The sequence below is a fragment of the Gymnodraco acuticeps genome, unplaced genomic scaffold, assembly GCF_902827175.1.
Source record: "Gymnodraco acuticeps unplaced genomic scaffold, fGymAcu1.1, whole genome shotgun sequence".
Lineage (NCBI taxonomy): Eukaryota > Metazoa > Chordata > Actinopteri > Perciformes > Bathydraconidae > Gymnodraco > Gymnodraco acuticeps.
In genome coordinates, this window is record NW_022989861.1 from 140,884 (window position 1) to 165,471 (window position 24,588).

The 24,588-nt window shown below is 43.3% G+C and overlaps 1 protein-coding gene across 7 annotated transcripts in view; it reads right to left on the bottom strand.

Moving 5' to 3' along the window:
- LOC117562665 (signal-induced proliferation-associated 1-like protein 2) overlaps positions 1-24,588 on the bottom strand; it is an 82,770-nt gene continuing 58,182 nt past the window's right edge. For 3 of the 7 annotated variants that reach the window (XM_034240512.1, XM_034240527.1, XM_034240519.1), the window contains exons 10-21: positions 22,425-22,679; positions 19,282-19,428; positions 17,836-17,939; positions 17,647-17,741; positions 16,066-16,439; positions 13,580-13,825; positions 10,772-10,907; positions 7,397-7,616; positions 5,652-5,783; positions 3,185-3,302; positions 2,190-2,268; positions 1-1,762 (exon numbers count right to left, since the gene is read on the bottom strand). In XM_034240512.1, coding sequence (XP_034096403.1) covers positions 1,616-1,762; positions 2,190-2,268; positions 3,185-3,302; positions 5,652-5,783; positions 7,397-7,616; positions 10,772-10,907; positions 13,580-13,825; positions 16,066-16,439; positions 17,647-17,741; positions 17,836-17,939; positions 19,282-19,428; positions 22,425-22,679 — 2,053 coding nt within the window. In that variant the 3' untranslated portion in view covers positions 1-1,615. Of the gene's footprint in view, positions 1,763-2,189; positions 2,269-3,184; positions 3,303-5,651; positions 5,784-7,396; positions 7,617-10,771; positions 10,908-13,579; positions 13,826-16,065; positions 16,440-17,646; positions 17,742-17,835; positions 17,940-19,281; positions 19,429-22,424; positions 22,680-24,588 lie in introns of those variants that run through there. The other 4 variants (XM_034240534.1, XM_034240552.1, XM_034240544.1 and 1 more) reach the window with 4 other exon arrangements.

The window sequence follows — 24,588 nt, forward strand, 5'->3', positions numbered from 1 at the left end:
TTATTTTTACAACTACATTTATTAAAAAAACAAAACCAAAAAATGAACAAAACCAAAAAAAAGCAACCAGTGTCCCACCAGGGATGAGACAGTTTATGGAGAGACACATTTTTAAAAGCATACAAACCAGCAAACTGTAATCTAGCAGCATCCAAATGTTGGAATCTCCAAAATCATCATTTATATATTTAAATATATAGTTGTTTTTTTGCCCTGGCAAGCTACACACTTTACAACATACACAGAGCGTTATCTCTCCTTAGTGCAGAAAAAAAAATACCTTTAATAAAATAAACAACTTTAGGTTAAATAAGCTTAAATAATAGTGTTAAATACAAGACACTTCTGTGGCAGATATGTACAGAAATAAACACATTTGGCATTGTAAGTGTGGTTCACTGGCGCTTGCTCTAATGCTCTAGAAACCACTGCATAAGAACACATTTGCTGTGATAAACTACACACACTATCAAACACTCTCACACACACATACACACACAATCATACATACAATTTGATATCAGTGAGCCACAGACAAGGCATGTGTTTATAAAAGAGAAATAAAAGCAAAGAGAAACAATCCATTTACAACCAAGAGTTTTAGGCACAGTCTGTCCTGTTTTATAAATACATGTCAAGTACAACTGCTTCTCGACAGGAACTCTTCACGTTTGTGCTAACTTCTTTTTCTCTTTTTTCATTTTAAAACACAGTTTTGTAACTACCACTTCATTATTGCTAGGACATTGTGACAGTGAATGGAAACTACTGATGAATGTGTGTAGGGAAAAGCACCTTGAAACATCAAAATTACTGCCATGTGACCCTACATTACAACACTGAGGAAAAGTAAAAAGGGGAATTTGTTCAAAGAAAAAAAACAAAAACCCAAAACATCAAAAGCGTGAACGTTTTGGGAGCCAGGGAAACAGAAATCCAGAAAAAAAGGGTCTCTGTTGAGCTACATTCATTTTCCCCCTTGGACTTTATGTTTCAAGACCGCCACATGTGGATTCCTCTTGGTGCAAGCAGACAGTCAGTACCACTTCATTAAGTCCAGTACATTCCTCCCCCTTCCTCGCCTTACCCTCTCCACTTTCCTGTGTCTGTTAAGGCCGGCACAGAAACAGCTGTGTGACAGTGTGCAGTACGATACAGTACAGCTGAGTATACAGCACAGTAGACTGACGTGACATACGTAGGTAGATTATATGTTGACTACAGTAAAAGAGCTTTACATTCCACTACTGTAAGAAGATCCCAGGGACCAGAGCAAGGCTCTCAAGGGTTCTCAATTCCTCTCTAGCGCACAAGGTTTTCCCATGAGCCCCTTTAGTCAGGATAAAGAAACCGTTAACATCAGAAACAGCTCCGCACTTCAGTCAGAGGAGGATCCCAAAACTAAGTTCCAGATCAGGGTTTCAAGTCTCTCCACACAGGGCTGCTACAGTCTCCTAAGCAGGGGCTTTTTAAATAGTTTTCATTACTCTGGGGGGCTGGTAATGGTTGGTTCTATAGTTTGTTGGCTTGTGGATCATCTGGGAGTCTAAAGTAGGAGTTGAGTGGGTGCCCAGGAGGAGTGAAGGCCGTCTCCTGCTCTCTTCCTGCGGGTTTCTCAGGGTTTCTTGTCGATGCTGTGAAAGAACCACTCTGTGAACTTCCTGAGCTGAGCCGACGCCGTCTGGCTCTCCTCCTGCAGTCGCATGTTGTCCTGTCTCAGGTGTTGCACCTCCTCCTGCAACATCACCTTATCCTCTTTCTCCTGGAAACACAAAGAAACACACAGACAATCAACACCGGGACATGAGGCAAAAACAAATGGAAGTTGATGAAATCCCCCCCTATAAGAACATGCATCTGTCGTCAGTGCCGTGTTAATGGGAGGCATTAACATGGCAAAGCAGCCTTTTCTCTGTTCTGATTAAAGTGCACTTCCCGTCACTATGTTAAGCGCATTAGTCGAGGTGGGGAAATGTTGGGCTGGGACACAATGAGGGAAGGAAGCAGGATATTGAATTAAGTGGATGAGTTTGTATTACACAGACCGCAGGGCATGCATTACTCAATGTCTGCTCTCCTGAGCTACGTGACACAGACATGCACTGTTTGCTGACCTGGAGGAGGGCAAAGGAGGGCAAAAAGGTGACAAAGACAGAATCAAGAAATCAGTTTGATATATGCGACCTCACCTTTCTGAGGTCATACTGCAGCTGTCTGAGGATCACCTCCAACTGGTTGACTTTGCCGGTTAGTGTGGCGGGGGCGCCGCTGTAGGGGGACACAAGGGTGTTGTTAAGACTCAAGAAAGACACCTTTTTCGAATAAAACACAAAGACCTCTTCTACAGCGATACAGGAGCTGATAATGGACAGTTAGATAAGCCCCGCCCCCTTTAATTACTGTTGTTATGCCTGTCAAGCTGTCCGTTTTCCCATTATTTGAATTGGACGATGGAGTTTTGTGTCTGAAAACAAGAGGGTCGCTAGCTGATTATAACAATGTTATAATCAGCTAGCAACCTAGTGTAGGCTAATGCTAATGCTAAAACGCTCTGAGCTGCCAGCTTACTTTTTTTATATTTGTTTTTTTTTTATCTTAAAATATGTTAGACTCACACTTGATATTATGCTAACAGACAGATCTTAAGTGTAAGTGGATTTGGAAATAAAGGGAGTGCATTTTTCATGTTTTCCAATGTGGAGCTGCTAAGCCTTACCATTTTATTACGGCATTAGGAAGCACAAAAACTTGTTCTCACATAATCCTGAAAGGTTTAGTTGCTTACAATTTGGGAAATATTTTGATAAGCAATAGAGAGCTTAGGTTTATGCTAGAGGATGTTTCTCTTTCACCACAGAGAAGGATTTGAATATAACAAACAAGCGATGAGTTTTGCAAAGATAACATTACCTAATGCAGATTTGGATTCATATTACCTGTAACCCAAAATAACATTATACATGCATTAGTTAATGACACGTCCCTTTGTAGTTACAGTTAGCAAATAAATCATGGATAGAGTCCTTTGGTATAGAAATCCTAAACTGGACAGGCCTACCATGTCGAGTTAGGGTTGCTAAACTATGATTATTAAATCTCTGTTTGTGGGCAGGCTCTAACAAACAGTCCCTTTTTCACTTGCTACTGGAACATTGGTAATTGTGTGTTTGTTGTTTTAGCCTACTCTGCTCCCAGGGCTGCTCCCTCCGCCTCCACCACCCGTCTGGTCAGCTCTCTGGAGATATGTAGAGCCTCCGCCCGCTGCATGTCCGTCATGGTGCAGAAAGAGGCCACTCGCTGGTCTGGAGACAGAAGAGGTGACGCAACAGGTCATAATCTGCCCTTAACATCAAAGACAGGAAATGTGTTCAGAAAGGCACTTCATGGTGCCAACATGATAAACACAACTAAAATAGAGCGGAACAACACACTCGCATGCATGCATTCGTGACAGGATGGGGCGATTCATTCATGCTTTTTTTAATGAATGAATGGTTTTGGTTGAAGCGCTGAAAGGCAGTCCTCCCATACTGAGAAATCTATAGCCAGACAATAGGGAACAAGGTGGAAAACAGAGCATTTTTTAAAGACCATCACAGATAAAGTTAGTCCCTTGGGTGTTGCTGCGGTGCTTCTCCCTCTGAGCTGCTACTGACAGCTGTTTGACTCATAATGGGCTGGATCCCAGAGAGCTGTAAGGCACTAGTCATGCTTGTTTTGCCATATCAGGCCCTTAAGCTTGCTCAAAGCCCCATGGAAAACCCAAACTTGGCATGTTATGCTTGGGGACTGCTCAGTTTTGAGGCGTAATGCTCTTTTCTTTAGAAACCACACTCTTTTTCTCAAGCCCTTGGTCTGAGACTAAAGATAGGAGGATCTGCATATTCATAGAAAAGATTAAGGAAACCCTTCTATTAATTTAGCCTCCAAATGAAAACTAATCCACTCCAAGACAAAAGCTGATGGAGCCCGGAGTTGGATGCGACAGGAAAGGGAGACCAAGCTTTAATTTACATATGAATGAATATTTTGCTCATATGTGCTGGCTGCATCAGAAAGATTAAAGACTTCTAGGATAGCAGTGACGGGCACAGGAAAAGCAGCTTGTCATTTTTTCCCCGTGACATGGCGTCCAGATTCTCTGCGTAAACTGTTGATAATCAAACCAAAACAGATTACACTGAAGAGAAAAATAAATCTATGCGAGTGAACATACCGTGCTGTATGTATTTGCGAGGGAATATTAAAATAATATGCAATAGTTGACAAAGAGAGCTTTCACTGATTGCAACAAAAGACTGGTTGCTGAAATGTAGACTGTTTTTAATTCCATCCGCTTTCAAATGTTAGGAGGCCACAGTTTTTTTTTAGCTCTAAGCTTATCCAAACTGAATATGAGCAGTCTCTCTGGATCCACATGACCAAGGATACGAGTGCTATTATAACTGCTTTACATCTCAGGCAACCTCTTTCTGCCCTGCCTCCAAGGAGAGCTGGTTAAACATGGCACAATGTCAGCCTGGAGACACTTTCTGCTCAGCAACAAGACTCCAGTTTACACAGCGTTTTTCTGGGCCATGCAGGCTGCCGTGACAACTGCCTTCATAGTACTCCGCATCATCTCCACTGATTCCACTCTGCTTTAATGATACGCTGCGGGCTGTGCAGCAGGAAATGTATCAAAGAAGAAACTCCACAGAGGATTCATTAATTACAACAAACAAATGGTCACATGCAACCCCATCGCTGGTCCGGGGGTCAGTCGGAGTTCAAGTGGAGAAAATACTCATGGCATGTTAGCGTTTCCGTGATAGATGGGAAATACACTGGCATGAAAGAAGTAGCAAAACTACTAAAAGAGGGGGGGAAATGAAAGAAGTTGATGATGCTGACCATGAACTGCTGAGACATTTCAATGCTAGTTAAATGAAAATAAGTGTGAATGAAAAGAGATTTTGTTTTGACAGGAACATATAACTCATGTTGTCAAGAGATAACAAACTGTAATATCCCCCGCAATTAACGTAAGCTTTTGATTCCTAAATTGCTTTCCCAGAGCCCACAAAAAACACAATTACTCTAAAGCAGCCATTCAGACTGCTTATTAGAAACAACATTGTACCTTAAAAGGAAGATTTTTAATTCTAAGGAGTGAACGTGCCCCTTAGGGACAGATGAGATTTCTTTTTGTGGACTAAAGAAAATCCAACATCTTGTCGACCATATTCAGATTTATTGGACAAAAGAAGCAAAGAGCAGCCGAAATACCCAAATGATCACCCAAACAGCTTAACAGTCAAAGTATTCCTGTAAAAACTAACCGAGTGGCCGTTTGCTGGCTTCATAGTTTGACAATTGGCACCATGTCTGTGCTGACAAATGGTGGCTCACTTTTCCAAGCCACAGTGCTCAATGGGAATCACTATGGGGCTCAGAGCAGAGGCGCAAAAAGCAAAAACCATTCCCTTAAATTGTCCCTACAGCACCTTAGGAGACACTAGAAGAAAACACAAAGCGTACACAAACCTGCACATGCAAGCGAGCTAGCACTTGCAGACGAAAACACACAAAATTGCACACACACACGCTAAGCAGCCAGGAAGAAGGGGGAGGTAACACGAAGTGCCAGCAGCTCCCGCCAGGCTGGTTACCTTCAAAGGCTCGTGCTGCATCAACCAGGTGGGACCAGTCCAGGCCCGAGGCAGGGTCTGGGAGGGGCATGAGGCCCGGGTCGCTGAACTTGGACCTGTCCGCCAAGGAGCCGTCAGAGAACCAAAAGTCATCTGCAGAGACAGGCAGGCACTCGGATCAGTGTCCAGGCCTGGCCTGAGTTTAGAGCTAATCTCTGAGTCACCCATCAGTTTGCATCACAGCAGACAAGAAGGGTTGGGAGAGGTATGGGGGGGCGTAGAAGGGGAGGGGGTTTATTCAAACAAATCGTTGCTGCTAAAGGGAGGTTATTAACCTTACTCTAGTCTTGCACATCAAAACACCTAGCTCAAGTCTATGCTTGGTAAATCCAATCCAATCATACCTCCAGTCCAATACTAATCTGAAGCGAAATAACAAATCCTCCTAATCGTTGCAAACGATTTCACTCTAAAAAGAAAAGTTTTCTATTTATGTGACAGCACAATAGGTTCACATTAAACCACCTTCTTTGCGTGCCAGTCGCAAGGGCGCTGTCTGAGGGGCGATAAATGACTTGTCTTAGTGAATGTCTTCATGTTTCAATCAATATCTCCTTTCCTTCCACTCTGTCTCTCTCCGCCCTCCCTGTCAGCCCTGAAAGACGGGGAATGCAATAAACAAGCTCCCATTCTGCAGAGAGGCATTTAGAAGAGTGGAGAAGCAGAGAAGGAGACGGAGAGAGCTTGAGGTGATGCTGACACTCTCCTTTCAATTTACCCAGCGTCTTGGAGCTTGAGTGATTCACTGTTTACCAAATTGGGCTGTTTCAGTCAGGGAAAGAGAGAGCCTGTGTTCTCAACTACCCTTCAAAACAATCAGGAATCCATCAGGTTGACAGTCAGAAGAGGCCAAAGAGAGAAACATCTTTCCAAAAGCCATTTTCTATCCAAAGACGGCAGCCAGAGACAGGGATGAGGAGCGGTATGGAAATGAGACGAGAGGGACAGCGAGGGAGGCAGGCAGGGACTTATGAGTGAATGAAACATTATGTATGACAGACATTGAGACACTCCTGATGGAAAAATAGGCATGTTTATGTCACAGATCTTCCAAAACCTGCAGCGGCGCAGGCAGGACACATCACACCTCTCATCACTAATGCATATTCAGAGGATGTTTGGAGAACAGAGGGGAATACTAGCCAGCAGTGACAGGTGTCAGCTTAATGCAGACAGAGCCACGTGGAAGTCGCACGCAGCCTCGCCCAGTTCCAATTAGTTGTCTATATCGAGGAGTGTTGCTGGAGTGTGTACCAGTTGGGCTAAGAAAATTGGTAGGACACAAGTGGCTCTTCAAACAAGTATGCATGTCCTAGCTTTTATCTGGGGCCAGAGAAGAGGGATGATAATCCAAGAGCAACATAGATGCAGAGAAACATCAGCTTTCCTGTCTCTAAGAGGTATTTTAAGACAGAGTTCTGTTTTGTTTTCTTTAAAGGGCACAGTATGTCATTTCAACCAATAGGATGCTCTCAATCAAATCTGAATTATCTTCAGTGTCTCCTAACAAACAGACCTCATGGATGAAATAGGTAAAACACTGTCTAAACAATACACATTAAACATCTGTGTTTTCTCTGTGGAATAGCATGGAGGAACTGCGTGCTATAGTATATCCTTGAAAAACGAATAACATCTGAAAAATGTACCTAGAAAATGTGCAGTTTGATTGGTAAAATGAGAAATGAAAGTTCATCTGTACTCACTCCTCAGGTTGGAGGCTCCCTGGTTGTGAACAATGCGGGGGGGCAGTGTGCTGTGGTAAGGTGGCGTGGTGCTGAAGAGGATGTCGTTGGGCATGGCTTGGTCCAGCATGGAGCTGTGCGAGCTGGTGTAGGACGAACCCTTACGGTTACTGCACACACTCTCGTCTGACAGCGTCCGGTATAGGGAACGTCTCGGTGACAGACTGCCCACCGCTGACACCTGAGAGAAGGAGAACAATTTGTCAACAGAGAGGCACAATCATGCAAATGATGGAGCTGAATGACATTTCCTCGGCACAGCAGGTTTACATGAGCGGGCAGCTGGGCGGGTAAGGAGGAAACATGAGGGAGCAGTGTCAGGAATCAATTACAGTCTTTGCTCTCTGGAAAATGCAGATGGATTGAGCACAGCTGGATGGGGTCTGGCAGAGTGGGGGGAAACAGGAGACAGGCCTCATGGAGGTAGTGACGGAGGTTACTGTGTAGTCACTGAGCTTAATGTGAGAATTAACATTCTGAAACTGCAGAAAGTGCCTAATCGGGATGGAGAAGAAACATATAAGCTGATATGCAAGCCAGAGATGTATTTGATAGAATAAAGTCACATAGCAATAAGTGTACCAGAACAGAGTATGCTATTGTAAATGGGAGTATTATTTCCCATGTCAATCATAATCTTTTCAGTGCAGCTAGCATGACCAATTGAGTCAAAATGGCCTCATTTATAGGAAATAAGCCAAGATGAAAAATACTATAGTTTTCCTTAAACTAAAGCCCAGCATATGTTATTACCCAGGGATTATTGATTCAGATCAATACAACGTAATTTAACTAGTGTAGAAGTCAATTTAATGCAAAGTCACTCATTTGTGAATGAATTCGGTTCACATTTTCTTTTGTATGCTTGTTTACAAGTCAGACAAAAACAAAGAAACACAGTCCAGTAAAGCAATAGTCAAACTAAAGTGTGTTTTCTGCTTTGTGGGACTTATAAAAGCCAATAAAAGCTGTTAGAATAGCTGTGGTTTGAAAAGCAGCATCGTCCTGATGTGCAGTCGTCTGTGCACAGAGAAGAATTACACAGCCCATCATTGCAGGGATAATCGAGTTCCATGACTGCGGCCAGAATTTTGACAGAAGATCTCCTGTTTTAACACACAAAACCACTAAAGCCAATCGAATCCATCATTGTCCCTTTTAGCTTACATAAATATTACAGAAGTGACATCAAAAGTAGCCACAAATGATATGTTGGACATTTGGCCAGATGGGTAAATATCTGCAGTTAGCTTCCCAGCTGTAACCAACACTAGACAAGCATTCCCGCAGGCCAACACCCAGCCATCTCCATTTCAAAAGACTGATCCCCCACAAATCCCACCGTGACAATTTAACAAACATCTAGTACGTCTTTAAAGCGGCGATGTGCATTAGAACTCAAAGCAGCATACATACACCCTGCCTCTAAAGAACATTTCAGGGGCTTTAACTCAACAAGGTTGTCTAACTACAAGTTTTCCCACCCAACTTTACAAGATTAGACCCCATAACGCTCCTCGCTCATCAAAACAACTTTGAACAGGATTTGCTGCGCTCTCATATAAAACAAAAATAGCACAGATTTAAAGATCTAATACATGGAGTCGGTCCAAATGAAACCATTTGCAAAAAGGGCTTAATGTTTTTTCAGAAGCCTTTTATTTATTCTTTTATCTATTTTATTATTTATTATCTACAGCAACACATCTTGGCGTCGGTTAACTGCACATTATGCGGAAAATATTGCTTTAATCAAACCTGAAAGATTATCAACTATTTCAGTGTGTCTAAATCCACCTCAGCTGGCAACAGTCCTCTCCCTGGTTTGGGCTGTTTGAATTCCTTTGCACAAATGCAACGCTCTTATCAGGCGAGGCAGCAGTGACACATCTACCGAGATTCTTCCTGACTTTCTTTCCCTCGGTGCTCGCTCTGAACAAAGACAACAACCAGCATAAGAAACCCTTTGACGTGCCACTTGGGAGGATGTGTCGGACAACCACCTATTCAGATGCTTTTTTTCTTTCCCACAGGAGGTTCAAAAGAGGAACGCTGTGGGAGAATGAGCTGTGAGCGGCCTTTCCTTTACGTCAGCTACACAATAGTCTGCCTGTCTGTGGCACGGCGTCTCAGCGGACACCGTGGCCTGCGAGGGAAATCTCTCCGCACCTGCTCACTAACACAAAGACTGGCATCGGGTGAATACCGGAAGTGACACACAAATTAACCTTTTAACGATCAAACACATTTATTAAATGTGTCATAAATCAACAGTGTTTCCCACATTGTCATTACTGTATTTATAATCCTTTACGTGCCAGCTGAGGATTGAAAACATGCAGTCCCGGAGAAGCTGCTCCCGGAGAGAGAACAGTATGTGTTTATAGGGATCAGATGTTTATATGGTTGGAGTTTCTGGCTCTGTGCCCTCCTCCATGCATCTCTTTCCCAGGCTGCCTTTTCCACACATTGTATGATCATACTGAATCAGACTGGAGATTGAGGTTACAACAAAGAATATACCGCTCTTTGGATCCAACATACAGTACTGTGCACCAGTTGTTTTCATTCTTTGTGGAAACTAGAAGGAAATCACAGCAACGGCCTGACACACCTGCTTTCATGGTTCTCTTGTAAGCATCACATTTTATGTACTGGAAGCCCAGTGAACAACAAGGCAAAACGATCAGAGCACGCAGCTGCTTCGTGTGAGGGACATGGCCTGCTTGTGCAAGAGGCATGCCTTCTATCTTCTGTAAGAATTAAGTGCATTTATATTAGGATCGAGCAGCATCCAAAAATAACCCATTTGTATGTCTCCAGGGTCCCTTCCGGGTAGATAATGGATGGGGGGTTGGGCAAATGGAAGATGCAATTAATAGAGTCTGCAGGAACATCAAACATCGATGCACTCTGTGCAACTCCCTGCCTTTAATCCATGACATCCCGACTGAGCAAACCCAGGCTCCATTATAAATGAAATTATCCAAACACTCTGTGCCAGTCAATTGGGGACTGAAAGTGTCTTGTGTCGGAAGAGACGAGTTGGATCAGCTGTGAGCTCAGCAGCAGGAGTGGCTGATCGGGAGCAGATGTTTGTCCGGCTTTTAGTTGGTTCCCAGCAAGAGGCTATCTAATCTGGTTCTGGCCTTGTTGGTAGTACGCCTGTTAAGGCAGCATGATAAAATAGCCTGAGGGGTTTGTGGTCGATCCTAACAATGTCATGTCATCACGCTATCAATCATTATTTCACAGTTTCAACAGGTTTTATTGGTCAACCTCAAAATGACTGTGCCATTAATAGGTTAGTTAGTCAATCAGCTACGATGACCTTACCTTCCGACTTCTGTCTTCTCCTGGAGGGCTGTCCAGGAGCATCATTTTAAGATATTCTTCCTTCGAAAGTCTCTGCAGCGATTTCCCATCCTGCTCGGCAGCCTGGAGCCTGCAGGCCTCCTCTGCGTACATCTGCCTGTAAACCATACCGATGAGGGGGGGGGGGCACAGAAGAACAGAGCTCATCAGAAAGGTCATAATGAGCCACATCCTGCATTGGAGGCCTCGGGCCTTCACTGCTTGCCCCAGCTATTTAGAAAATAACGTCAGTATCACACAAAAGGGTTCAGGGTGGATCAGTCTTAGCATGCCAACATCAGGTGCCTCCATGCTAGTCAGGTGAACTTGGGGGTAACAGGGCTGGAGAAGGGAGCAGGGAGGGAATTGATTTTCAATCCCACCCTGTCCCATCTCACTCTGCCAAACCGATGGTTAAAGACACTGTGAGGAATACAGCCAGACTGTGAGAGGGAGAAAGGAAGGAGGAAAGAAGGGACTGAAATTACATTCAGAGACAAGTGCAAACCACACACTGTGGAGGAGATTTCAGACAACAACAGAGAACACAAGAGCTGCTAGACAGGATTGGCAAAGGATCAACAAGAGGTGACATGTTTTGTTTCTGCAGTGTTTCTGTCTGTCATGATTTTTAGGGTGCTGAGTGTGTTGAGGAGTTTTACTGGGAAGGGAGGATGTGACTGACCTGCCTGGTGAAGTGGTGTGGCTGTGAGACCTCTGCTTTAAGTGAGCAGCCTGTGAGCATGACACACTGAGTGCTGTTGGCAGGGCGCTAGATGGCCGCGGGGGATCTGCAGCACGGTGAGACGATGGGCAGCCTGGCTGACGGTTACCTAGAGACACTGGTGCTGAGAGTTGCCCTGTTTTAAGCTTTTGGCACCATGGCAACCAAGCCCTAATAGACGGTATAGAAAATGTGTGATTGCCGAAAGCATTCTGACTGATCCATGAGATGCCTGGTTAAAATAAAAGTGATGTATTCTGAAGGCTGCATCCAGGGAAAAAATGAATTAAGCTTGGTATACTAGCGAAGATAACGGAAACATTTAATAAATGATGAAAAAAGATTTTTGATTGCATGTTAATGTTACCTTCCTCTGTCCCTTCTAATTTAAACACTTAAGAAACTTGAATCCGAGGAAACAGCTTACTCATGACTAGAAGATGAAATAACTAAAACATGTATTTTGTTTTTAAAACAAAACACTCCTTTCAAACCAGCCTGTCCGTTGTGGAGTGTCTTGCTGCCAATCACTGTTAGACACTTCACTGGACCACAAAGGCTAAAACATAGAGCACAAAAAGAGCGGGGGTGTTGGGGCGCACTTAACCACAACATGCCTGTTTTGGGTGTAGACAGCTTGTTGCATGTCGCCTCCTCTCTCTATCACCATGGCGGCTGATAATAAGGAGTAAGTATTGTGGACAGTACACAGCAGGATTTGGGAGGAGATACAGCAGAAATGTCACAGCCACTGACGCACAGCTGGTTGTCCCCCACTCTCAGCGTGTGTCACGAGTGGGGAGGTGATTCTGGGACAAAGGGTGGGGGCTGGGGAGGTGTGTGTGGGGGGGAGCAGACTGGGCCATGGGGGGTTGACTTTGACTAACTGAGTACCTTGAACGATCAGACAGCATTTTGAGGAGGAAGGCTAACAAGCTCTCCGCTCCTCTGGAACAAGAAGCAGAAGCAAGAGAGAAACAGCCGAGGGTTAGGAGGCACACACCCTGCGTTACATACAGTGTTAGAGCAAATGAGAAAAACATTTTTAGAAAGGGGGAAGAGAAACTTCATTATGTTACAATATGTGTGAGTAATATTAGCCCATTCATCATGAGGCGCTTATGTAAGATGAAATACAACTGTGGGAATATAAAAACAAACAATGGGGAGGGTAACTGAATTATGGAGCTTTTTCATAAGTCGGCAGGAGATGACTTCACTGCATGTGATCAATCACATAGTCCTTAAGTGGCAAATTTCACAGGCTTAATGAAATTACTTGGGAGCTAACGCAGGGGGTGTCTTCCAGGGCAACTCTCACATTTAACCCCTTTTAAAATATGCCCACAGCAGCCCGGACACAAACACCTTAGAAAGCGCACACACACACATACACACATCATCAAAGCTGTGTTTCAATTTCACCGTCAATGGCTCTCTGTTCTCTACAGAAAACTATTTCATCATCAGACAGATACAGTCAGTTGTCACTGCTTATATAAAGACTGAGGGAGTAAACAATCTCAACCTGGCTGAGCGTCTGCATGCATTCCTGTGCGGTATTTCTATTAGGCTATTGTGTGGCGGGGTGTGTCCTTGGGCTGTGACAGCCGTGTGTTTTTGTGTGCGGATTGTTGCTTGGCTCCCAGCAGAGATGCTGATCTGGTAGAGGCTCAGCCCGGCAGTCCACAGGGACGCGGCTTCACGGGAACAATCAATAACAGCAAGTGACATGTGCCAAGTGTATTATGTCCGCGGGTTCATTGAGCTTATTTATTTTGTGACTGTCTGCTTCAATCAAGGCCAGTTTATGCACACTGGGTGAGCTGGTGGAGAGGCACTTGTATTGGAATTGGTCTGACTCTAGTGCAACAGAAACTCTTGGAGAAGCCTCTACAGCAAGAGAAGCAGTGCCTATCGTGATTAAAAAGAGTGTCATCTAGCTTTGCATGATGGCTACTGAACTTAATGTGAACGAGGAAAACATTTCTGTTAGTGGTTTAGGAGCGCATTTGGTGATGATCTCATACATGATCTCTCTTGCTTTGTCTCTCACACACACTCACCCACACTCTGAAATGTTGGGAGATCCCTCAGTGCAGTGGGCATCTTCATCCTCATTCGTCTTCATGCCCACTGGGAGTGTGCAACCGGACAGTGGGCGTGTCTGTCCACAGGCCTCTGAGCTGGGTCCCGGCCCCAGCTCTGGCCCTGTGCTGCTGCTCTGGGGGATGGTGTACACCTTGGAGGAGTCAGCTGACATACAGTATCTGGCACCGCGGGCCAATGGACTGCCAGAGTGGTGAGAGCCACTGACCAAACAGCAACAAAAGAAAAGGGATAATGTAACTCATAAGTGATCAAAATGAATGAAAAGACATGAAAGCATAAACAAACAACAATGACAAAATGTGCTATTAGTCAACTCGCTCTAATGATTTTCAACTTAAAGTGATTGTTGAAAGCTCCGCTGTTGGCATGGACATGATGACATCATCTCCTCCACAGAGTCAAGCTAATTCACCTCTGCCCTACATTAGAAGATGACTCAAAACCAGTCCAGCACGTACATATTACTGCTGAACCTTGTCCTTTAAACATTTAGTCAAATATCAACTGACAAACCGTATTAAAGGGTCAGTTCATTTGATTTAGACAGAAGGGTATTTTCCCTGTTACTCTGACTAGACTTGGCATGAACACATGCTAAATGCATGGATATCACAAGGTAAAAGTGGGAAAATGTTTATTTTTATTTTTTATTTGGAGGAACATACTCTTGCACCTATGATCAAATAGTCTAAGTAATGATTTATTTATAGAGAAATATATATGTTTTCACTAAAATGGTTAGTATTGTAGTGATATTCCCCTACATTAACCCTTATGTAGGCCTAACCCTACTAAAGCAGAGTTTGTTTCATGGTAAATGGGTAGTATATGGATTGCATGTGCCTTTCTTTCTTAATGGACAAAACACTTTACAATTTCCCTCCTATTCTCACCAAATCATTCTCTCTTTATTTTTTACATTCACAGCACATCACATAATCCTTTCTTTTTAAGCTTTGAGCCTTTTCTTCACTAATGTTTCAACTTGGTGAAAATGCCTAGAATAACTCTGTATCCTTACGTAGGGCATTAAGGCATTCATGCAGAATGAATGAATTGTATTTGACAGTGATGAGAAAATGAGCCATGCATCAGACAAAGAACGCTCTGCCTGTCTTTGCTCCTTTTAAAATTGCTCACAGTGCATCCTTTGCAATGTAAAGGTAATCCCCCAGAATGAGACATATACTATGGTTTCCTATTCATACCTTTTATAACATCTAGGGAAGACAGTGTTTGTTCCATATTACATGCCTGGTTAGCTGCCAAACTGTAACATATAGATGCCAGGTTTTAGTCCTAAGGTCTTGTTGTCTATTGGAAAACTTTCAGCAACATTCTTCTAAAATACCTCAGAGACATTGGAGTTGGCTTAAGCTGTGGGCACTACACACTCCGTTTCCATATTCATGACCATCTGGGCCACACCCTGCGAAATGTGCTCCTGCTGCTTCACTGTTTGTTCAGATGACATGTCAAAGCCCATTACGTAAAAGGTGGGAAGCATCGGAGTAGTCAAGGTGATGGCAGGGGATCTTAACTAATTTCTGAATGATGTCCTGGAGCTCTGACGCCTCCCAAACAGGTCACTGATCTCAACAGATTGTGCTAACATAATCCTGTAGGCCATAAACATATAGATACCCATTCCATTTCATAGAGACTGAATGGCTGCAGGGCCAACCTTCTCTCACACCCTCCACTTTCCCAGATGGGTCCCAGTCTGGTGACAGGGACTTGGATTACTGTGTGATGAAACCTCCCCCCGTGTTGCCCTGGCCTGACAGCAGCCCCCCCTCACTGGCTTCAGCACAGCTGGATGAGTCAAGCAGCGGGTCAGGAGTGCGGAGCACGGATGGGTGAAAAGGTCAGCTAACAGCCAGCAACCGGCCTTTTGTGCATGTGTTTGCTTCTGTGTGTGTGTTTAAAAGAACAGATAATGTGGCTGAAGAAATTGCTGGTGGCGGTGTGTGTGTGTGTGTGTGTGTGTGTGTGTGTGTGTGTGTGTGTGTGTGTGTGTGTGTGTGTGTGTGTGTGTGTGTGTGTGTGTGTGACTGTAACCACGTGTTTGGACACAGCGGATATTGCTCCGAGATACATGCCATGAAAAGGCAGTGATTTGTATCAGTGGACAAATCAATAAGCCACAACAGATTCAAGTAATTGTCAATTGAAGGTAGAACATCACAATCAAAATTGGCGAGTGTACGAGTATACAGTGTGGTGACAAATAAAAGGAAAACATAACATTCAAATGTCTTAGCATAGACATTCAGAGCAGTTTAGATTCAATAGGTCTCCCATCTAATTCTTGACTGACCACAAACACTTTTTCCAGCAGCAAAACAGTAGATACCTAAAACAAATAAAAACTGCAAATTTAAAATCTTTTAGGAGAAAAAAATTAAAATAAAACACACTTCCCGTCTCTTCACTTTACCTTGAATGGGATGAGATCTCACTTAGGTCTCCGATGCTTCCTTCTGTCACATGACTAGACATAATGGCCGACGCGTAGCCGTGCGGCATGTACAGTTTCCCATGATCCTCTTCTGACGCCCCGTCCTCATGGTGCTCCGACGCCCAGGGGTGTCCCTGCTCCCCCACCCTGCCCTGCAGCAGCACCCGGGCACCGGGGGCGACGCATGGATTCGTGTCGATGCCGCTGTCCGTGGACGCCCCTTTGATGTAAGTGAGGCCCAGCATCTCCGGGTCCATCAAGTCTCCGGAGCCAAAGTGCTTATCGTCGCTGTTGCTTGAGGCGTTGCTCGAGAGGGTGTTGCTACTTGAGTGGCTTGAGTTTTTATCGCCAGTCTGGTAGAAAAAGACAGAGCAGGAGGGTTAAAGAAGATAAAAATACAGTAAATCAGAAGAGGTCAAATCATTCTTACGGTTGCTTTAACATGCTTGGTGCAAAACGGGGGGATGGGTTAACCCATCAGGCTACATCACATATTCATGTGTCTCTGACTGAGGCTTCCTCAAGCCCATGGCTAGTTGACAAGGAATATAAAAAGAGGATATGCTTAATGTACATATTATGTTTTTGACTTCCTCTGAGAGAAATACACATGATCTAGCTCCTAAATTAGTTTATAAAAGGAATGTATTATATCTTGTTAGGTTTTGATCAGAAAGCTGTCGTTGTTCATGATTAGGATAAACAAATTGATGTAAAATATGCAAGGCCATGTCTAATTTAGTTTGAGGCATCTAAATTGTAGAACAGCAACCACAACATGTTAATGTATTTACTCAAAAACCAACCTCTAGTGAAATGGAGTTAACAGATATGTCTGATTGAAGAATATTAACTAAGACTTCATGATAATGACCCGTCATGTTTGCTTCATCATGCTATGCTAAACACTGCTAAATCATGAAAGCATATTAAATTGCATCACATCAAAAACAGCTACTCTTACATGAAAAAAAGGGGGGAAAGGGGGGGGGAAAGGCTGTGAGCATTATGGCACTGGGAATGGCACTGAAAGCACTAAAAGATGCTGTTAGCTGAATCCAGCAGCCTCTGGCATCAGAAGGAGAAAGGAAAGACGGAAGGAGAGATGGTGAATGGGCCAAAAAAAGAGATAAATGAGAGGGGAATATAGAGAAAGGAGAAAATGAGAGGCACAAGCACTTAATATATTCAACCTTCGAGGAAAATGTGTCCTAGAAAAGTGTGAGACAACCCCAAACGATGATGAGCTGAGACCTCTGTTAGCATGCTGATGAAGGGAAAGTGATAAGTGCAAAGAGCGACTCGAGGGGACGACATGAGGTTGAATATCCCAATTGAGCTCCTGGTTGCTACAAAGCACAACAAAGGGCAATTTGACCTCACCCTGGCTCAAACACTGATGTGGGGAAAAGCAGATCGAGCAGAGTTGGGCATTTACTGCAGCACAGGTACTGTAGAGGCTGCTTTAAAAGCTTTTAAATGGTGTGCCCTTTCACAGCAAGTTGACAACAAATTTCCAAACACTTCCATTAAATGTCGCATAGACAGAGTAGGTCAGACCTGTACCCTGGAAAGCTTGTTGGGAGAGTCTTTGCTGCCTTCTCTCTGCTTCAGAGGGTTCAGGACCTTGGTGGAGGGGATGTGCCATTTGGCCTCTGTGGACAGAAAATAAAAAAGCTAAGCATGTAGAAGTGCAAAAGTGTGAATATGCAGCAAAAAACTTAAACTTTGTAAGAACATAGGACTCACCTGCAGATCTGGTCCTCTCCAGGGTGGGCTCCCGCTCCCTGTGGATCTCTCCGTCTCCCCCCTGGAGGTCACCTGCCTGCTCATGGAGGATTGGGGAGGGACATCTGAAGGCAGAAAGTGGATTGGACACATTGTGAGTGAACCTTGTATTCTAGTCAGAGAAAGGTTTCAATGCATTTACTGCTGTATGTACAGCAATTAGCTGAAGATCATTCAAGGTCAAATCACTTGAGCTTATAATAGAATAAAGAAGCTGCCAGACAATGCTGACAGAAGACCTCCTTTCATTCGATTTTCCAAGCCAGGCGCTATTTTGCTCTTGACAAAGGGAAAAGAGCAGCAAATGTTTTAATTAAATCCTAAAGAGCTACATGTAATAAAGGTTAAGACAGATGAACAGAGGTCGCAGTGTCTACTGATCTTTAGCTCTAACCGGAGATCAATCGGCTTGTCTCTGAGTCTGCCTCGGCTCTGACAGGCCGCAGTGATCACTGAGAGTTCAGTGCACTTTTGAGGCCTCTGACAGAAAGGCAGCAGTGTGAAGCTAAGCCTCTTGTCATGGTCTGTAACCACTTACAGACAGAGACAGCGGTCTCCGAAGGATTCTACTCAGTTTGACACATGTTACGCCTGTGCAGTCTGAAGCCCTGCATACCATTATATGATTGAAAGCAGGAATAAAAGCGATTTATATGTGCTGTTGAGGAGATAAAACACAAACTGAAAAACATTGACAGAAAAAACATCTTCCTGGATACTTTCATTTTGACAGATACTTCTCTTTTAGGATTTATTTTTCTTCATCAAAAGCTGTCTTTCTCCAAAATTACGTTGTAGTTTGCTAAAGTGGCACTTTACTTGCAGTAGGTAAGAACAACAAAGAATTCTTTATAAGCACTTCCTATCATATGTAAGTGCTAGTCCTTACTGAATATTCAGAACAGAAGAAGAAGGATGTGAAGTTCCCACCAGAAATACTGTACTGGGCTTGGATTTCTTTTATGTGAATAAAACGGAGTGGCTTGATTTTCAAAGTGGCCATTTGTGTTTGAGCTAGCCTTTGTGTTCTTCTGAATGTAACCATGAAAGTAAGGCTTTCAGTTCAAATGGAAATGATCAGAATGCATGTTAAATGAAAAGAAACTCATACATAAAAGTCATCCCCTATCATCTGCCCTAATTTTAAACTCTGGATGTGGTATTAGACCCTGTGAGGCATCATTTTGCTGGAACTCTTCCTGTAACAAAAAACAGAGTGACAAATAGCCAAAAATGCACTGATGATTTGATAATTTCATGTGGAAAAAATTGCTGTCATTTTGCAAAATTGCAAAATCTCGGTAATAGTGCTGGGACTGATTGTCGCTGCATTCATTACTGCAGAGCCGCATATTCCTGGAGTGACTTTTTACAAGGCTGTTTCGAAAGACTGCTGTGGTCCCGTACCCATCGTATCCGGGCTGCTGGGACCAGGTGCCGCTGCCACAGGGTCCGGGGTCACTGGAGGAGGACTGGTTACTGGGGGAGCTGCGGTAGTGCTGGTCTCCCTTGTTACATGACGTGACCTGGGGGTTCTCCATGTCCTGCATCGTCCTGCAGAAATAGTGGCAAAGAAACACTGTGTGTAAGAAACACCGTCGTAGATTAAAGGGGCCCTTTAAAGCTGGTTTGGGTTATTTTCTTTCTGCAGTGTGTTAGACAGGTTGTGCATGCAAATGGTCTGCAAAGGCTGAAATATGGATGTCACAGTAGAGGGACAAAATATAAACATGAAACTCATCATAGATTCCCATAGCTCAGAGTGAAATCTTCAAACTGCTTCTTTTGTTCAACCAAAACGATTGGATATTCAATTTACAATGACACAAAACAAAGTAAAGCAGTGAATTGTTTTGAGATGATGACATCTGCAAATTAAAAAACAATTATTTGTAAGTAATTGCTATCCCAATAATCTTAGAGCTGCTCGATCTGTACATATTATTATTTGAAACAATTGTATACTCAATAACTAAAGTAGACTCTCTAGCAACCGACAGTTCACAACTGTAAAAGCGTCCTATCCCTCACTGTGCAGATATAATGACTTTATTATTGGCTGTCACTCCAGCAAATAGTCATTCGCGTGTGAGCACTGTGGATAATCTCTAAGAAAATGTGAGAGCAGCCAGTGAGGGAGAAGGTGTCTTGTTCTCCAAAGACAAACAGAAACAGAACATTAGTTATGGTAATACACTGCAGTGGGTAATCCAGATGGTGCAGTCCTGTGTGTATGTAGAGTAAAAGACACAAGTGGCTTGTGCACGTAAGAGGATGTGTTAAATTCCTGAGCTTTAAGAAACAATCTTGACTCTGCTCTCAAACTGCTTTTTACAAAACCTCTTAAAGACGTTACGTCATTTACTTACTTGGAGTTTGAGCATGATCTCAGCTCAACTTATCGAAAGTGTCTTGCAGTAGGCACGGAACTGACTTAATGCCTTGAGACAAGACGTATGTTTGCTGACTCAAGTGTTAAATAAACACTGGATTCAAGTTATGTCCGCTGCCTAGAGGCTTTTTAACCAACACACAAGAGAAGGTAAAACGACCTGACAGATACAAGACTACAATAACATATGCAGGGTTGCTTTCACATTAAGTCTCCTGTCAGGTTGCAAACTCTTTCTTTTATCTATTTATTTATGTAAGGAGTTTTAGATTGGGTCGGAGTGAGGCTTCCAAAATGTGTATATTTTCAATAAGTATAAGGGATCATTCAAAGATCAGAAATATGAAGGTACATTTCATGAAAAGAATCCAGTTAAACCTAATAATTCACATTCACATCACATTTCAAATTGCTATTGAGAAGCTGTGAAATGATTGCCCTGACTGCTTTGTCATCAGGTTTCCTTTGTCTAGACCTCCATAGGAAACTCACTAAACTGTCAGTAGCTCAGTCAGGGAACACATCATCGAACGCTTTGGCCGGACCGCTCTTTTCCTCCAAGGCTGAAGTGTCGGTCGAGTCCGAGTCGAGTCGAGTCCAGGCAATTTAATATGAAACAGCAACAGCTGCTTTTGTTCTCCTTCTCTTGACATAATATAAAGGTCTAAATGAGGGAATATTTAACTTTAATTTTCTCTCTGTGCTGCAATAACATGCAAGGCTATAGAGATTAGTGTTCTGTCCCAGTTGGCTGCATATTAGGAGTCATATTTTACAGTGCCAGGTGTGGACCAAACTAAATGGAGCAGTGGCTTCATTATATCTTTTGTTAAACACCTCCCCAACCACATTGATTTGAAATTAAATCAAGTACACTTTTATTGACACCACCCGTCATGTTCAGAATATTACGATAATGTTTGAAAACAATCAAACTGTCTATATGAAGGTCAGTATGTTTGGGTTTCCAATGGACACTTATGGCTAACTATTTAAATATTTGATACATTATTGATAGCGAGCAGACTAGACTTCTCTGCTTAGCATCTTAAAATTGCTCAATATGTAAATAAAAAACAATAATCTATTTTTCTAGGGCTTCTCAACAACCTTTCCACGTACGCCCTGGCATTTGCAGAAGTACACCCTCGGAAATCGGTGCTGCTGATCTACATTTTTGTAAATGTTATGATGTTATTTGTATTTTAAGTGTCTGTATAATATTCCCCTCCTGTCTCTCTCCCACCATCCCTCTTCAGTGTACGACTCCCTTCTTCCCCTTTCCTCTTCTCCCACTCCCTCTGGGGAGCTACATATCGTGGTCCGCGGAAGAGCACTCTCTTTGTTTCTGCAGTAATTGGATGAGATGAGCTGAGCTGTGTCAGTGTCCCCATCTCCTCCTCCTCAGCAGGGTGCAGGAAGAGGGAGGGAGCGGGGAGAAGGAGGGGTGGGGAGGGAGGGAGGGAGAGAGAGAGCCAGGGAGAATAAAGTGCTCCCGCTGCCAGGGACTCTGATTAAGCAGAGAAGGCGACCATTATCCCAGTATAGTCAGAACAGACAACACCAGAGGGGGTCGATGTGACACACTGGAAAGGTTATCATGACTGTAGGGGTTTCAGTAGAATGAACAAATCACTGCTTTACATGGCTCAATGGAGATGTCCAAAAGAGACACCGTCTAGGACAGGAACAAAGTCCAATTGTGGCCTTATCATCTAAAGGGAGATGAAAGAGAAGCCCTGAATTCATTGGACTAAAATGCTCCATTTATATGCATGCAAATAACTGAACACAATAACAGCCCCTCAAAGTGATACTGCAGCTCTTCTCTAAATGAGAGAGGCTCAGAGTTCAAAGATTTCATCTCAAAGGATTGGATCTTTTTGAGCGTTGTGATGTTTGGTCGCAAGCTTTGCTCTGCCTAGCTTTCTAAAAAAAAAGGTTGAAAGCTTGCCTTCCAAGAGTGTGTTGAAAGAAAAAGCATTTTGTTTTTTTCGATTATTTTTATCCCAAAAAAGATCATGTTTTTGCACAAAAATAGTCCTCTTTGTCAGGCAGATAATTGTCTCAAGTAGTGTTTCTTTATTTTTAAGGGATCAACAAAAAAGCAGTGAGCAAAATGTATTTGATTATCTTTATTTTTAAAGTCTAGAGTTACCTGGACCCATCTGGCAGCTTCCTATCAAAGGAGGTGCTTCTTGGGATGTTAGCCTGGTGCTGCCGGAGGATCTCCTGGCACTGCAGGCGATCAGGGCCCTGTGTGGGCGAGCCCCGGGAGAGAGGTGCTCCGCCGGTCGCGGGCACCCGGTGCCAGGTGGTGTTTCTCCTGAAGGGCGTCTTGTACTCGCAGGGTGTGCCCTCGCTGTCGACCTTGTACTCTACCATGGGTATGCGGTAGAGCTCGGAGCAGCCCCTGAGTGGGAAGGACGATGTGCAAGGAGACAAAAAATAAAGTTAAAGGTCAGGAATGAGACCAGGAGGTAAAGGCTTCAGTTAAGATGCATTTCAGGTTGCACTCCATATTTATTAGGGACTCAAATCTAAGTTAACATGCCGTATCAATTAATTTTTACTAGGCATTTAGCTGTAAGGAGCTAAGTGAACAGTCACAATCGGTGCTGCTAAGAAACATCTACGTTCATTAACGTTCTGTTCAGTACATGGTGATTCTATACACCTTTCTATTCCAGATACATTCAGCCCAGCATTTTGTACGACAGATTGCTCTGCTCTTAACAAATGTATTCTCCTGACCTAGCACTTTGTGCATTGGCTCAAGGACATGTTGTCTATTATTTAATTGGCAAAACTGCTTCTGCACAAACCTAAAACACAGTAGATTTGAGATAATCAAATAGATAGTCATCGAGTATCCATAAGGACTCTGACCTGCCTGGCTACATGAGTAGGTGTGCTGTTAACACTGTTCATAGTTACTACCTTTTTAAATGACTATTTATGCAAGCCTGTCTGGCAGACTTTTTATTTAGTTCTGTGGCTGTGATCCACTTAGTGTTTTATTTATTTGGGATTGTTTGAATAACCTTTCAACTTATTTTCATTGATGTCAAAATTAAAACTTTAAATTAAGTGTTCAAAGTAGATGAATTATACAACTAGAACAATGTTAAAGTGAGTCACATCCCACAATTACTAATTAACAGTTTGCATCCATCTACAATTACAATTCATAATGAAAGATCTAATGAATCATAAGAATAACAGTTTAACTAACCTTCATTTTGAGTCATTGAGTCATAATGATAAACACATTTTTTAAATTAGTAATGTAATAAAATCCTACTTAACACTACATTACTATTTTCTTCCATTAATTAATAACATTTCTACTATTGCATTACCGGGCAGATTTCAGCGGTTACAGTACAACACAAGTGACCCTGAAAATTCGGGGGGAGGGGAATTATTCATCCATGACTACACCAAAACACACTAATGCTGTCAGGAACAGTTAGCCAGGAGCGGACATCTAAATATAGTGTGTCCATCCATCTGCAGGCATGTGTGTGTGTGTGTGTGTGTGTGTGTGTGTGTGTGTGTGTGTGTGTGTGTGTGTGTGTGTGTGTGTGTGTGTGTGTGTGTGTGTTGTTGGCACACACATGCCTGCACATGGATGGACAGTTTCATGGGCATATCGGAGACGCATAGAAACCAGTGGAAAACACTTTGCCTTTTTTAATAGTCGAACATCTGTGCTTGCCACTTAATCAGATATAGGTCTCCCCTGAGTAGCTCTGCACAGGAGGTCTTTTCTTCCTTCCATCTCCATCCCATTACTGCTAACATCACTGAGGATCTCCAGGATGGACAAGGCCTGTGAGGCCATTTCATGCAACATTAATCTTTGGGGCCGGGCAGAAGCTTGGTGTGTTTAAAAGGGTGGGGTCGGTGGGTTGGGGTTAAACAGCCTGGGTGCTATGCTAGCTCTCCAATAGCATTTCAAGCATGACCCTTATGATTACGCCAACTTCCCCTCTCCAAAGTCCATTTTCCAGAATCCAATGGGGGATGGAAAGCTGTGTATACACTGCTGTGGTCATACATGTACACACAGCGGAGCTTGAGGAGGCTGATTGCAAGGCTGCGAGTAATCCCTCTCAGAGAGACCTTTTCATCAAACTGGCCTCCCACTGGCCATGTGGGTGTTAAAATATCTAACTAGAAGATCATCGCACGCTTCCTCCTTGTCCACCATGTTGCTCACATCTGGTCAATGTCACCAACGAGGGAACCTCATCCACGATGAAAGACTGTCAATGGCGTACTCTACTTCCTACACAGTTTACATTATTTATTTAAAT